Raw genomic sequence first — 15,936 nt, 5'->3', positions numbered from 1 at the left:
TTCGTATATAGCAATTTGATTCAGAGCTATGCAAATTTAATAATTAATAGGAGTGCAACTCAGGGTGCACTTGGGATTCAGAGCTATCATGACAGTGACAGTATTATCTAGGGTACTGCAACTTCACTAGACAAGAAAATTGCCGATAAAACAAGAGCATAAAGGATCATAGCATATACAAAGAGGTTTACATATTACTGGAGGAAACCTGATTGGAGATGCAGCTTTGTGTGCAGCATATGGCAGGACAAAAGTCCCCAACTTTTTCTCCAATCTCATTGTCATTCGTTGTGATCCCCACCTGAATACAAAATAATTCTTCTCAGGGAAGCTACAGATAATCTGAATGCACTTGAAAGTGGAAATGCGCTGTTCACTTCAAAAAGAAAACTCTTAGATGGCTTTACCTTCTGCAGCAGGCAGCACTCCTTTGCTTGATCCCCTTTGTGCTTTGGACTCAAGTCCCTCCCTCTTTTGAGTTGAATATCCGCATGGATTGGATCCAACTTCTAAAACAGGAAATTGAACAAGGGAAGTGGGTTATAAGAAATCTAACTGTTAGAGAGGTAAAATGCAAACCTTTAGACTGTGTTTGGTTTGAAGGAAAAAGTAAGGAAAGAGAGGGAAATGTTGGGAAACTTTTACAAACCTGTATAGGTTTTCCTATGTTTCCCTATCTTTTCCCTCGAACCAAACGTAGCCTTAACCTCTCCTCTCAACATGCAAGCTTCTTATTGCTATCCATCTATTCATCTATCTGCTGCATAAGGCTGTTCACGGGTTGGGTTGGGTTGGTTTATTGGCGTTTTGCCAACCGACCTGACCTGGTCGGTTTACCTAGAAATGAAACCGAAACCGACTTGGTTGATTTGGATAGGTTTTGTGAATGATTCTCTTGGTGTGAACTGTAAAGGATTCAAGTCTAAGAAAGCAAAGACTGGATGCCTGGAAATTAAAAATGATTTGATGGATTAAAACTGATATTTTATATATCAGAAATTATATATATAATATGTATATTTCTTAAATAAAGCTGAAATATATATATATAGTAAAACTGAAATATATATATAGTAAAGCTGAAATAATATGTATATTTCAGTTTGAGTTGGGAAACTCAATTCGGGTTGGATCGGATTGGATTGGTTGGTTTGGTCGATTTGGGTCTTGTTATGAACAACCCTACTGCTGCACTTGTCTGCGCTGAAATTGTGCACTTGCATTCAGTCTGTGACAAGAGTCTCATTACACGTCTGGTCTCATATGGGGCCTACCGACCCAATGCAATTGCGCCATAATATAAAGGGAATGCCAGCGCAAACTAAGTGCAGCAGATCTGGGCTACTATCCGAAGACTTGGGAGAGGACTAGACCTTGGGCATATTCTTGCACGAACTCGGAGTTTCAGACTCGACTCGAACCAGCGTTCTTTCTGTGATAATTAATTAATAACTAAATAATAATGTTAGTAAAGATCTGTTTTCGAGGTCGTATCACGGTTAGCGGGACAAAAAGGCTGATCACTGTTCCACTCCCATCTCCCTTATCTTCCCTTACTGTGCTTTATAAGAAGAATAAAGGTCTTTCGGAAACGACATTGAGATTTTAGTATTCCTCCAAAATCTTTATTTAATAATTCCTCGTATTAGAGAGAGAGAGAGAGAAATTACGAGTCTATCTTCTGTGCGAAGCGCATGAATGAACGAACATATGATATCAGATTATCAGTTCAATTCAAAAGCTATGTTAAGTTGATACCTTCCAGAGGCCGGCTTCGAGGCCGAATTTCTCTGTAATTTCTTCTGCCGAAGGAGAAGCGCCCGTTTTGGATTGTTCTGTTTTTTAATTTTTTTTGGTTGAAGAGCTCTCACTTTTTACTGGGACCTTAAGTTGGATTTCGAACGAAGTGGCGAAGCAGAAAGACTAGAGGTCCAACTTTTCGTTCTTCGATAGGAAACCAGAAGAAGATAAGAAAAGAGCACCGGAGGGGACAGGAGGGAAGAGAGGAGCTGCTGCCATTGCCTGTCGCCAGGAAGAAATGATCTAGTTCGTACTTCCTGCAGACGACACGAAGATAAGGAGTCTCTGAATCGATCAGGTTACCTAAGGAAAAAAACGAAATGCTCATCTTACCCCTCAACCTTGTGGTTCTTTCTTCATGTACCGGGCCCAGCGGGCCGGGGTTGATTGACTTCAGTCTTAATACGATAATAAACTATGCAACGGGTCGGGTTTACCTCACCCTTAGGCTATGTGTGGTTTGAGGAAAAAAATAGGGAAAGAAAGAAGAAGGTAGGGAAAAACTAAGAAAACTAAAGGTTTTTTATCTTTTTCTTCCTTTTATTATTTTCTCTTTCAAACCAAACACAGCCTTAAATATTGCCACCTGATCCATCTCCCTTATCGGGACTAAAAATAGGGAAAATTTTACTTTAATACCTTCAAGAAGTTAATACTCAACTTTCAAACGTGTTATTACAGTGATCAAATTTTCAAAAAGTGTCAAATTTGTTTAAAACGGTTAACGTTGTTAACCGACTCTGTAGTTGCAATTATTATTGAGTCCCACATCATCGTCGTTGGGGTTGAGTGGTTGTTGAATCCTTGCCAATCTAAATTATCGAAGGTTATTGTTCATTTTCCCCAAGCTCTTGAAACTCCAAACAGTGGCGACGATCTCCTATCTGGTATTCCGGCAGCGTCAAACTTCCCAATCCCCCTCTCTTCCTCTGCCCCGTTCTTTTCTCTTTCCCCCCCTACGTTCTTCATCTCTCCCAAATCTGTTCTCAGTTTTGGCCACCCCCCTCTCATTTCCTTTCATTGCTCTGCATTTCTCTCCTCCTCTCATTTTCCTCCTTTTAATATTTCTCACCAGCCGGTACCCTAACTCCCTGTCGGCACAGTTGATCATCAGTAAAGCCACCACCACCGCAGCAACCTCCATCAACGGTGATTCGTTTATCTTCCTCTCCTCCATCGATCTGTCTTCAGAATCATTCTCCTCCACTCTCTTTCTCATTCTCTTTTGATTCCCGCATACACAGCAAGGCCTAGGTTATCAACAAAAACGCCCTAGCTCCCCCCTGTGTCTTGATTCCTCCACCGGACTGACGCCCTGTTTACCGCCTTCACCATTTGTTCTCTTTCTTTTTCTACAATCAGGCTCCTTGGATCTCATGAGCTCGTCCCAACCATCACAACTCCCTTGCTATCAAACCGAAGCAGAGACCGTTGTGGAGGTCATATCTTTTGGCTTAGGCTCTGTCAAATTTAAAGCTATCTCACCGGCAAGCATCCTACATTCACATTTAACTAGGTTGTATAGCTCTCTCTTCTCTGAACCAGTACACTAATGTCGGTGTCTAAGGATGTGAATAGGGGTGGATTTGAGGCGAGCCGAGCTGAATAGTTAGTTATTGGAGTTCGGCTCGTCAAAACATTATGAGGCTCGACTTGAGCTTAAGTTCGGCTAAGTTAGATAGACATGAAATTTACCTTTTATTTGATATTTAAATTAAATAATAATAATTAGTTATTATTATTATATATAAAAATAAAAATATTATGTATGTATGTATGTAGAAGCTCGATTAGACTCACGAGCCTCACGAATCGAGTTTTATTTGATTTGAACTTGCTTGAAGCTCAGTTTAAATCAAGCTGAGTTGAGCTTTTAATGAGCTGAGCTCGAATGGCTTGTGAAAAGTTAGACTCATTGCCACCCCTAGCTGTGAACTTCAACTTGAGTTTGTTGGCTCTGGCTTGAAAATCCATTTTCGGTAACTATTGGTGTCTAAGAATAGATTTCCCAATTCTAAGGCTAAGATTGTTAGTGCCAATGCAGAGAAAGAAGATAAATGGTGTTAGAGCTTCATTGATTGAGAACTACTGCGAGGCAAGCATCTGAATCGACAGTTGAAATTGTGGATAATAGGTTTAAGTATAACCCCTGTTCTTTTGTTTCCTCCACCGAATTCATCAATTCACGTCCTCTATTCTCTCATCAAGTCAATCCAACAATGGCTTAATGTTATTATGGTTCAATCTTAAGGTAAAAGACAATGAACATTGTTTTGTTTTCAAGGGTAGTTTTGACATTTTAAAAAAAATTAAGTTGCACATGTTATCACGTGATAAGATAATTGACGGACTATTAATAGTAGAAACTAAATAGCCATTTTTTTTTAAGTTTGATTATTGCAATGACATATTTGATCAAGTCCAGTCTTCAAGTTATGTAGTATAATCTTGTTGGTCACCTTGGTTTGGCTATTAATTTTGGCATAACCAATTGAGGTGAATCATTGTTTCACTCCAAGGTGAACATAGAAGCCCATGAACTTTGAGTCATTGAATTGACGAGTGGCAACCATTGTCCATAATCAATTTTGGAGGGAGGCCAAAGTAGCAGATAATGATATTCCAGAAGAAGCTTTGTATGTTCTTTGTCATGATCTCTGTCAATGGCTTGACCTTGTTCCACTTTGTGAAATAATCAATTGTCATGATAAAAAACTTTCTTTGCCGGAGGCCCCAGTGGGAACAGTTTAATGATGTCCATTTCCCATTGAGTAAAAGGTCAGGTATTACTGATTAAAGTAAGGGTAGTTTGGGCTAGGACAACACATTGTTGTGTCTCTGGCATTGGTCAAACTTTTAGATGATTCAAACTGTTTACCTTCATTGTGGACCAAAAGTATCCCTATACCCCTACCTCAGAGTTTTTTGGCCCAAGGACCTACCTCCCAAGTGGTTTATGCAAAGGCCTTTGTGTATTTTTGTGAGGATTTATTCCTTTCTTCAGGTCTTAGGCACTTCAGGTAGGGTGATGTGAACAATCTCTTGTATAACTTGTCATCAATAAACAGTAATCTACACATAATCTTCTGAGTTTGGACCCTAATCTTAGGTAGGTAGTGTAGGATAGGAGTCGTTCAACTCAGATCAATTTGAGCTATACATAGAGCTTGATGTGATGCTTCTATGCTAAGACATGCCTATTCTTCAACAAATATTGACCTACCAAGTAGAATTTATTAATAGAAAGTACATTAAATATAAGATTTGATGAGAGAATTAATTGAAGTGAAAAGTAGTAATTCAAATTACATTATAAACCTTACAATTAGGGAGAGAGTGAGAGACTAAATGAAAAAAAAATAGGGGCATCTTAGTGCAAGAAAATTCCACACCTAAAACCTGTTTGGTTTTAGGTAAAGCATTTCAAGAGGACGAAATGATTGGGTACATCAGCATAAGCAATTCCTTTTTAATATTGAAATAATATATCCTCATCAAGTTAAACGAGTGGAATTATGTGTAGTTTTATTTTTTAAAAGGGGAGGAAAGTGGTGAAATTTATTTTTAACAAAAACGAAAGGGGAAGGGATTTACAAGCTAATATAAGAAAGCAATGCACATCCCTCAAATTTATGTGTAGTTTGCACCTAGAAACATGGCATGTTCTTGTGATCTATGCACCAAAATAAAGAGTCAAACTGTGAGACCGAAGAAATCATATTTCCTCCTCACAAAATTGGTCCTCACAGCCCTTGCAGCCATGCATTTGATATATATCCCCATAAATAAAAACATACAAGTAGAGAGGTATTTCCCCTTGGATCCAAGCAGGTGGGCAGTTTTTCTGGCCCCCTCAGCCTCTCCCTTGTCAACTCTCTAACCTCAATATTGCTTCTTTCTTTTAGAATGGCTCCTGGAATCATAACCTAGTGAGTTCTTGTTTCTTGGAAGCAATGGCCTCCCAAATTCTTCAAACCCCAATTTACCCTTCAAACAATTATTTTCATTGGATTTGGCTACGTCATTCATCGGGTAAATTTTCTGTTAAAAGAAATTATCAGAAGTTGCTTCAGCCTTTGATCCCTACCATAGATGCTGACTTGAAATTTTGCCTTTTTCATCTTTGGAAATTGCCCATTGCCCCTAGATACAAGCTGTTCATCTGGAGAGTCCTAAACAACATGATCGCAGTCAAACAGAATCTAAACTTGGAAGCTTCTCAGAAATGTTGTAATCTCTGAATCTCTTAACCACCTCTTTATCACCAGCCATTTCTCTCAAAATGTGCTTTTCTCTAACCCCTGGAACTTACACTTCCAAACCCTATTTAACAACTCTGTGGTGGCAAATTTGAAACAACTCTATAATATTTTAACTGACAAAATCTTGTTTAGACAGGTTTTATCTTGGTTAGTGGTATTATATTTAGTATGCCAGAAATGAGAAATAATTTCAAAACCAAAATGTCTATCCTCCTCGCCTGGCAAAGACTATTAGGAGTGTATACCAGCTTTCAGGTACGGTTGAAAACCACAGACCAAGCATAACCCAGGCTCCTGTTTACACCTTTGCAGTCGTTATTGCCTCTCGGAATTTATCTTGCATAAAATTTTAGGAGGTCACACTTTATCAGTCGATTCTGTTTTACAAGCTGAATTATTTGCTATTTTGCAGGCTCTTAAGGAATTACAGTATTGGGCATTTGAAAAAGTCTGCATATGCTCGGATTCTCTCCAGCCAATCTGCTTTTTTAAAGAAAAACAAGACTATCCATGGACATGCCATTGGCTTTTTGAACACTCGAAGCAGTTATTAAACAATCTGAACTCTGTTTATTTTGTACATGTAAATAGAAAATATAACTCAACAACTCATGCGATATCCAAGGCTGCTAAAACTCTTCTCAGCCTTCTTTTGTTTACTGCATTTCCTTATCTTTTTGCTAATATATACTTATTTACTCTAAAAAAAAAGTACAGAGATATTTCTGATATGCAGCTGCAAGGGGTGTGAAATCCAAATTTTGAGGAGGAAATTCAAAGTCGAAACCAAAAAGGCATGACACCTGAAAAACTGATGACCAATCAAGAGGGGAAAATGCTTTGCTCCTTGGAGAAAATGCGTCTGACCAGAGGCATTTTACACATTAACTTGTGGATTTAATGTTATAGTTTATGGAATTATGGGTTTAAGAGTTTACAATTTAGACTTCAGGGTTTAGGGTCAGTGTTTAAATTTAAAAAATAGTAGATGGTCAGACACTTTCATCTAACGATGGTAGGAGCCAAGTATTACCCATCAATTGATATCATAAAAGGCGTGTGGCTCTACTACCTACCATCTCTTTCCAGCGTGTAGCTCTAATGGCATGTGAATTGGGTTGTGGGAAGGCTTTTGGGTAAAACTGACTCATAAAAGTGGTGAACCTGGAGTGATCGGATCGGCTGTCCACAGAGTTCGCGCCCCACAGCCCATCCCCAACGTGCACTGGAAACATCTCCCGTGCTTGTCATGAGGAGATACTCTCAATGCATGAATGCGATGGATTGTGGGGCACCTGTGGGGCGCGCGCTCTATAGGCAGTTGATCCCATCCCGATTCTTCCTGTATCCTATCTTTCCACCATTGTAAATATTGTGAATCCGCAACTATAATAGGGAAAAAAGTATGACAACTAAAAAAGTTGATAAACCAATCAACCCCTGTCATAAAAATAGTAGCCAATCCATTAATATTCCTCAGAATTGATGGGGAGGGTGTTTTGATCGACCAAAGCTTTTCTTGTATCATATGTTTCCGGCATTATAGATATACCCTGCCCCAATCCTGTTCCAATTTATGGGACACGTGGCTAGTTAGAACTCCCCAATTTGTAACTACTGGGCCTGTCTTGTCATGTGACACCAACTCACAACACTGAAAGAGTCCCCTCTTAAATTATCAGTGGCGTTGAATGCTTGATACTTTGATGCTCCCAGTCCCACCAGCCGTGCCTACGCCACAAAAGCCACAGTAAATTCAAAAGAATGGGCCAGGCCTCAAAAGCTAAACCATGAAAAGGTAAAAGCGCTACTTTCAGTCTCTCCATTAGTCCATTTCTTCGCGAAAAGGATTGAAGATTCCAACACAAACACCGACTCCTCTGTGCTCTAATCCTCTCCATCTACAAGTCAAACTTGGCTCTTACTGGTTTGGTTTGATTTGGATTGAAAACACTCACACAGGGATTGGGCCTAGGTATTATGTTCATGCCCATGCTAGTCCTGAGCCCACAAATTTCAAGGTTAGGCCTGGGCCTAATGCTTTAAGTCTGACCCGGTCCCAGCCCAGTTATATATTCAAATATATGTATTTTAGATATAAGGCATATATATACATATATGTATGTATGTGTGTTACTTTATGATATATTATATATTTTATATAATATTATAATATTATATATTATTATATAATATATAAAATAAATTTATATATATGTTATATAGCATTTGCTATAAAATTTTTATATTTTATATATAAAAGACAAAGGGCTGGAATCAGGCCTGGCTCAGCCCAGGCCCGTGTAGGGTTTATGTTTCAGGTCCGAACCCAGACCGGGCTTAGCCCAAGCCTAGTGTATTGCAATTTGCAAAGCCTGGTGCAACCCATGATGAGCCCTACTCACACCTCACCTAGTAGTCTACAATATCATTGGGTTTAATTTTTTTGAGATAATAAACTGCGTTCCAGCTCAGAAATCTGAAATTACAGTCCCTCATAATCTACTAATAGCCTCCCCCAGAAGAAGTGGTCACAACTCTCAACTAAATTGTGAGGACAAACTCTGGCAAGTGTAGTTGGATAAACAGGTCAACTATATTTTATTCAGATTAGCGTTGCCACGTGGCAGATTTAAAGATCATTCATCAAATCTTAATTACCAAATCATCTTCCACGTGGTTGTGAGCTCACTAATAACTATGGGAATGCACATTGAATCATCGCTCATGTAGAAAAGCACAAGCGTGAACAGGAACAAACAAGGCTTTAAGCTAGCCGTTGACGTGAAATATATAAAAAGATTTAAAAAAAGTGTGGGCCTTGAATGACGGAAGATTATTGGCGCAAAAAACGTGAATTCACTGTGTGAAAGAACAAGAATGACTCTATAGTCGCCTCTTGATTTGACACGTGGCAATTCAAATGTAACCACAGTGATAATAGCATATCGCATACATCCACTGTCTTATAAATACTGGTCCAAATCAATTTGTCGCTTGGATTAGAATCTAGCAATCTTATTGATGGTTGATCATTCAATTCAAACAATTAAAACTCACGTTTTCGTTTCGACAAACCTCATAAGTCTCAAGTCAGACTGAATATGGTTGATATTTATCAAGTGACCATGATTTTGGTTGGGGGTGGGACCACTGGTTGAATGGTCTTGATGAGCTTAACATGTGAGTTGCTCTATTTTACAAATCGTGATTTCGTGAACATAATAATGATTAATGACGCCTCTACATGGTATATACTCCATTCTCCATAATAATTGCAAGAGAAACGACCGAGCAGAAGCAAAACGCGAACAGCAAAAGAGAGAGAAGCAGGCAGCACAAAGCCAGAACCCAGAAACCATGTCTGACGGATTCTCCACCAGTGAGTAGGTCCCAACTGAAGAAGGTTGAGACAAACCAGGTGAAATCTCTTCAAACCTCTTCTGTCTCTCTCTCTCTCTCTGTCTGTCTGTGGGGTTCTATTCTTCTGTTCCATTTATATCGATGGGGTCAATCAAACCAGACACTTCGTCAACACTCCGGCGGAGGAACTCGATAGCTTCTTCGCTCCCTATAAAGCTCGATCTCCCCCCGGTGTTGAGCTCAAGCTTTCCCAACGGTGACAAGTCGTCGTCGTTGCCCAACGATTTCGAGCTTGTTTCTTTACAATCACAGACTTATACTTCCTTAAGGGACTTGATGCCTTCATCCCCTGGCGCAGTAGTCCAGTCTCCGACCGGCCCCGGTTCTCAGTCCGGCTATGAGATTTCCATCAAGAACCGCCTCGTCAAGCAGGCTGCCTGGGCTTACCTCCAGCCCATGTCTTCGCCCGTGGACTCCTCCGGCCGGCATTTCTTCCGGCGGATGTGGACCAAGTTTTCCGGCGAGTACTTGAGGAATTCGGTCAGTGCTTGTATTGGGTTCATTAATCGGAAAATTATCCCAAGGATAACGCGAGTCTTTGATCGGTTGCTCGGCAACATTTGGGTAGGATGGAGACATGAAGGGCTACTTTAGTAATGGCAGCTACCTACCTCGCTGAGGGTGATCGGTGATGATAACGGCGACTGTTACGAATCTCTGTGTAATTGACAAAATAGATTCTGTTTTCAATGTGTATTTAGTACCTATACTTTCGTTCAAACTTCCCTTTCTTATATAAAGAGGCGGAGAGAGATGCAAACTAAAGAGAAAAAAATGAAGAATTAACTGTAATTAATTGGAAAAAAAGAAGAAAAGAACAATCCTTGGGTTACAATTTGTGTTTTTTCTTTTTACAATTTTCTTTCACTTTTCCTTCTGGGTTCAGCGTGGCCGTCTACGAAGAGTTTCATCCATAGCTGTTTGGTGAATGGTGGTGGCGTCTTGTCTATAACCGGACTCTGAGCTGGTGTTGGAACCCATTTGTGGGAACCATGCGCGGTACGCTGGCGGTGGTGATGTCGATGGCGACCGGTTCCTGCCAGGTTGCCTCAGCGGCGGCCGATGGCTGGAGGCCATTGAACTTAGAGGAGGTGCGCTCGGCATTGAATTAAGAGGAGGTGCACTGGGGTACTGTGGATCGATTTTCTGCAAAAGTATAACATGTTCAGAAGAAGAAATGTACGAGAACTAATCTAATTTGAGGATGTTATGATGACAAGCCATGCACATAGATTGGATGGTTCAGATATATAATTCTCTGAATTCTTATGAAGTTGAAATGAAATAAAAAGGAATTTGTTTCTCCTCAAAGGGATGGATGCCATGGAGCCACGTGGCTCAATTAGAGCTTAGAGATCCATCAATGGTCTATTTGAGTCAACTTTGGCTGTTTGAGGCCAACAGCCTATGCGAAAGAGTTTTTAGGTGGTCCACTGACTGAACAGAGCCAAGTAGGGTGGTCCACTGACTGAACAGAGCCAAGTAGGGTGGTTTGACGTGTGAAGATGAGTAAAATCAGTTTCTTGCCTGATTTGTGGGTGGTCCAAGGATTGAATTCTATAATTTGATGTAGAAAGATGAGTAAAACCAGTCTCTGGTCTTCCATGGGGTGGTCCACTGGATGAACCCATATGGGTGTAGAGATGAGTAAAGAGCGGGGAACATGCCTCTGTAGGCTTAGATGGTTCTTAACAGAAAAGGAAAAGAAGATGTACCGGAGCTTCACTGCCTTTAGCCTTGGAGGTCAAATACTGGAGGAATTGAGCAAATGTGGTCTCTCCAAAATTAGCAACGTTGTGCCAATGCATTACAGCTAAATTCCAGGCTCTTCTCCTCAATTCTCCCATGTTCTGATCAAGATCTGGTTCGTACCTTGTCATGAAAGGCCGCAAGAAGGTTTCGTAGACGTAACTAGTTCCCTGCATTTACAGTTATTTTTCCTGATATTAGAAAATTGAATATACACAGAAGAGTGCATAAATTTGGTTTGTTCCATCGAGAGTGTAAATGAATTACCATAGTTCTTGGATACCATAGGTAGATTATGAAGGCCAGCTTCATCTCTCCATACATGGGTAACCTTCACAGAGGATAGGAAAAGGTGATTATAAGAACAATTCTGCATATCTATCTCAGTATCTAACACAAATTGAAGAGCTAATGCGTACCATGAAATGAAAACATCCCCGACCCGCTCCAGAGCAGTCAGGAGTGCAACAATGACCCTGCAAGATTTTGAAATGGAGGTGGTCAGCATTCTTTTGAAAAAATGGCCATCCAAGCAAGATTGTAATGAATTCAGAAATTTCTTTTGTTTGCTTGTTTTTTATCATGTTTATGCATTCTAAGGCTTCAAGCTAAAAATGATAGCATGTGAATTAGATGGCCGAATATGAATTTGATCCATAACCAAAGGTGAATCCTCCTGTTAAACTTATGAACTTTGCCAAGTGATTTAGGCCGAACATGAAAACAGGGTTTTCTTGAATCGTCCATGGCATTTGACAATACCTAAAAGTAAGCACTAAATACTAATTATATATACAAAAAAATTACTGAATACTAATTGGGCAAACCTGCCCACCAGCGCACTTATCATAGGAGTCCTCTTTCCATGAGGTCCATTCATCTAACTCAAAAACAAAGAGAGAATCTTCAGTGGTTTAGTTTTACTTTTCACTGGACTAGAGTAAAATCTTCAGCTGTCCTTGTCCATTGCATGTAAGAATACAATATGGGCAGAACAATCAATCCCGATTAAAATCAGAGGTGTTAAATAACCTGGCACATACAGCCGTATTATCAGCAGAGGTAATTTACTCATCATTTGCACAGAGAAGTCTCAGCTTAAATATAGATGGCTCCTTTGTAGAAAATACGGCACAAGCAGGCAGTTGTTTTAATGTATTTTTCTAACAAGCTGATCTGATAGCAGCAGGTAAAGAAAATTTTGCTCACAGAAGCAGTGAAACAGAGCTCAGAGCAATCATCCATGGACTAGAACTGGCTTTCATCAACAACTTGTCCTCTTTCCTGTATCCTTAGATGTGCAAATGTGCTATTACTATTGATGCTCACAATTAATCCACCAATAATTTCTTTTCTTTTCTTTCAATTTCTTATTGTAAATTGTAGGGATAACCAATCTCCTATGAGAGGGGGCGACCAGTTTATTAGGAGTGATCGTGTACCGGGCCCGACAGGTCTTAGCACCTATGATAGTGTTATAATCCGGGCCCAGACCCGGGCCTGGGTCCGTATGGGGCCCAACTAATCATCAAGTCAGGGTGAGACCCATCTAAGAAAAATTGGCAAAATATGGGGTCCAAACTTCTGTCTGTCATGTATTGAATGCAATGTTTTAAAAACAGACGAGTAACTGGAACCGTTCTGGTCACCGGTTTCTGGGTCAGCGATTCCCCGGGTCAAATTAAAAAATACTTATAATAAAAACGGTCATAAATTGTTATCCGGGTCAAATGGATCATCAATTCGACTGCCCGGGTCAGTGGGTCATTGACCAAATCAACAGTTTTTGGTCAAGGAACGGGTTACAGGTGAAATTGAACCTGTTGGAACAGACCAAACAGTCCAACTGTTCGGATCAACAACGGTTTGAAAAACACTGGTTGGATGTAACACTATCACCTAGAAAATATAAAGCAAAATCTGGTGTTCATGTTAAACTAATTACTAGACTAGACCTATAGAGATTGTTCTCTGATCATTAACTATTATTTTCTTTTTTCTAACATTAACTGTATAGGTCCCAGCCCCGGCCATATGTGTGCCATTGTCTAACTGTCTAGGCATTATACTGTGGATAACTGTTCAACTCCTCCTTGAATTAATTAAGTTTCAGCATTCATTATTAAAGAATCATTTAGGGTGGACTTATCCCGTGGATTAGTTGATTTGTTTTTAGATTAGGCCTGTTTTGTCTGTTATTACCCATAAGCATCAACTGCTATTTAAAATCAAAGTCTACTTTTTGCACCCAGAAGAAACTTAGACCCTAAGTTTTTTAATCTTCCTCATACTGTAGATTCCTTTGACTCATTCTCTTTACAAATCGAATTGGGTAATTAGTTCAAACAAGAAAGAAGAACTGAACCAATCGAAAATTAATTAAACGAATTGAGAAGCCAAAGTGGGAGAATTCAAATTAAGATTTAGGGAAAGAAAGTTTTGTATCTTCGACAAATCTGAAAAATGAAGTATGTTTGAAAGAGTTCTCAAGAGAAGCTTATTATATTACCAGTATTGACACCAAAACCGGAGCTGATCAATCTCGACTCTGTTCCTTTCCATAGTTTTGAAGCACTCGAACGCAGGATATACGTATCCGAGTAGCATCCTAATATCCAAAATTGAAAATCAATCCCAAGTTCAAGTCAACATTTTTTTTGCAATTCTTTTCTTAACAAAACCAGACAAAAAGAAATGGAAAATAGAGCCATAGAAGCAGAGCCGTAGAGAAAAAGAAGAATAGGAAGACAATTCACAAATATTAACATACATAAGACTTCTGTTGATGACTTCCCCCAACATCTCGACCTCTTATGCCACAGCAGCCACTTACAATCCTACAGAACACCATAAATTTTCAAATTTTGAAATTCAGCAGATGAGAATAAGAAAAAACAAATCGATATACTCAAACAATCTATAGTACAAATAACAGAAACCAAAAACAACAGAAGATAAAAAACTTTAGACGGCTCCTCTTGCACATTCATTTTACTGGAATTCGACAAAAAACACCGGATTTCGATCATAAAAATAACCAAAACCTCATAACGAATTTGTATAATCAACTTTCTCTCTCGAACCAAAAGGAAATGGAAAAAAAAAAAAAAAGAGTTCTCAGAAAATGAACTTAAAGCAAACCTTGTAGAGGAATGGGGATAGTGATTCTCCGAGGGACAAGTCGAGGCTTCCCACCAGAATTCAATTTGATGATGAAATCCCCTGCAGTAGAATTGAATAAGATCAAGTAACAGTAAAAGTTGAAGCCAAGATTCAAGAGTTCTCTTTCAGATTCTTTTCTTTTTGTTCCTTTTAAATTTCTCCATACCTTTATGGCTTTAACGATCTTCGATTCTGTAGAAATGAACAAAGATGCAGAGAGAGAGAGAGAGAGAGAGAGAGAGAGGAATCAAGGAATGAAGGAATGGTAATTTGGAGAAAGTTGGGATACGGAAAACGGTTGAAGTCCGCAACGAATAGTTAAATAGAGTGGAGGAGGGAACCGGGAAGGGAACGAGCGAGGTTACTTGCCACGAACGCTTCCCTCCTTTTAATTTTCTATGGTTGAACCGTAGAAGAGAAACTCAGAACTCAGAGGAAAAAACAAAGTATAAAGGATTCCTTTTCCTTGGGATTCTTCGAAACGGAATTTACCATTTCCGCGGCCAGGACATGGTGATTCGGTTCAGGTAAGGGCCTTTTCGTCATTTAGGCGTCCAGGACTTTTCGACCGTTGACTATCAATCATATTTGATATATTGGATCGTCAAAATATCCAACGGTGAGTGCATCAAGGGAATCTACCTTCTGGTATATAACCCTAACTAGAGTAGATGATGCGGAAGGGGGAGACTCGACGGTCCAGATTCAAAGGTTGGCAGTTAATTATCAATTGTATCGTGCGGTGGAGCCTTTTGGAAATTCATGCGGTCGTTGAAGGTTCTATTTAACCGGACTTATGAGTAGCTTCTAGTTAGTTGAGGTCCGGTGTTGAATCATGAATGAAGGTTGATGGGACTTGTTTGGTGACGGGGTTAAATGAGTCAACGATTGGGAAGTGTCAAGTATGATTGGAGTGGGACTGGTCCGAACAATATTTACTGTTTTTTAAGTAGCTTTCGACATTAGTATGGGAATTGAGAATTTGTCAAAGTCCATCAGGCCTCATCCGGGTCTACGCATCCAGAAAGATTTGAAAAATGAGGATCAAGGCTATTCTGACCCGGCCAAACCTGGCCTGATTTGGCGCACATGTTAACCGGGTTCGCAGTCAACACCTTATCCTTCATGGCTGACATCAGTATCTCGTAGACTCATTCATCTTCAAATGAAACAACGAGAAGGTGTAAAGAAAACAAAAAATAGACCCAGACCCATCTGAACTGTCTGAGGTCAGACAGAACCAAACGCGGTGGTATTGCAAACTGAAACAAAAGTCGGCCGGTGCAATGGAAAACTTGGCCACCAAACAACCCTGGTGTTGTATTACAATATTTCTGTCTTTTTGGGTCAGTTAAGTGTGAAAGGAATAAACAATATTAAATCCATACTATTTTAAAAAGTATAAATAGCCTCAATAATATTTCTGGATTTTTTTAGGATAAAATTTACTCCTCCATATTTAAATTTATTGATAAAAAAAAGGCAAATAAGATAATTGGTTATTAATATTAAATGACTTGAAAGTAGGTAATTTTAAGAT

General features: G+C 39.5%; 1 protein-coding gene and 1 long non-coding RNA gene across 3 annotated transcripts; both read right to left on the bottom strand.

Moving 5' to 3' along the window:
• Positions 1 to 9: 9 nt before the first annotated feature.
• On the bottom strand, positions 10 to 2,254 carry LOC104589822 (uncharacterized). Of its 2 annotated transcripts, XR_016077643.1 has the most exons (4): positions 2,134 to 2,254; positions 1,759 to 2,057; positions 408 to 509; positions 10 to 301 (listed from the first exon to the last, which is right to left on the bottom strand). It is a non-coding gene; the product is annotated as an uncharacterized LOC104589822 (long non-coding RNA). The 2 variants fall into 2 exon arrangements; XR_734025.3 differs by lacking the exon at positions 2,134 to 2,254 and having other exon boundaries at positions 22 to 301; positions 1,759 to 2,123.
• Positions 2,255 to 10,246: 7,992 nt separating this feature from the next.
• Positions 10,247 to 14,719, bottom strand: LOC104589804 (putative HVA22-like protein g). The gene is made up of 8 exons (XM_010248243.3): positions 14,563 to 14,719; positions 14,376 to 14,456; positions 14,005 to 14,071; positions 13,744 to 13,842; positions 11,654 to 11,710; positions 11,502 to 11,565; positions 11,201 to 11,404; positions 10,247 to 10,631 (listed from the first exon to the last, which is right to left on the bottom strand). The coding sequence occupies exons 3-8, from the start codon at positions 14,034 to 14,036 to the stop codon at positions 10,368 to 10,370; spliced, it is 720 nt and encodes a 239-aa protein (XP_010246545.1). The 5' UTR covers positions 14,037 to 14,071; positions 14,376 to 14,456; positions 14,563 to 14,719; the 3' UTR covers positions 10,247 to 10,367.
• Positions 14,720 to 15,936: the final 1,217 nt, after the last annotated feature.

The sequence above is a fragment of the Nelumbo nucifera genome, chromosome 6 (assembly GCF_055504915.1).
Source record: "Nelumbo nucifera cultivar China Antique chromosome 6, China Antique-T2T, whole genome shotgun sequence".
In the NCBI taxonomy this organism is placed as follows: Eukaryota; Viridiplantae; Streptophyta; class Magnoliopsida; order Proteales; family Nelumbonaceae; genus Nelumbo; species Nelumbo nucifera.
Note: the sequence above shows the minus strand (reverse complement) of the source record. Positions and strands in the feature narration are given on the sequence as shown.

Bases quoted from the DNA above. Each gene is read 5' to 3' on its own strand.
- LOC104589804 (XM_010248243.3), bottom strand. From the start codon at position 14,036: ATGTTGGGGGAAGTCATCAACAGAAGTCTTAT. The intron at 13,843-14,004 runs GTATGTTAATAT...TTTGGATATTAG, and splicing joins GTCATCAACAGAAGTCTTAT to GATGCTACTCGGATACGTAT. The intron at 10,632-11,200 runs GTACATCTTCTT...ATACTTTTGCAG, and splicing joins CTAAAGGCAGTGAAGCTCCG to AAAATCGATCCACAGTACCC.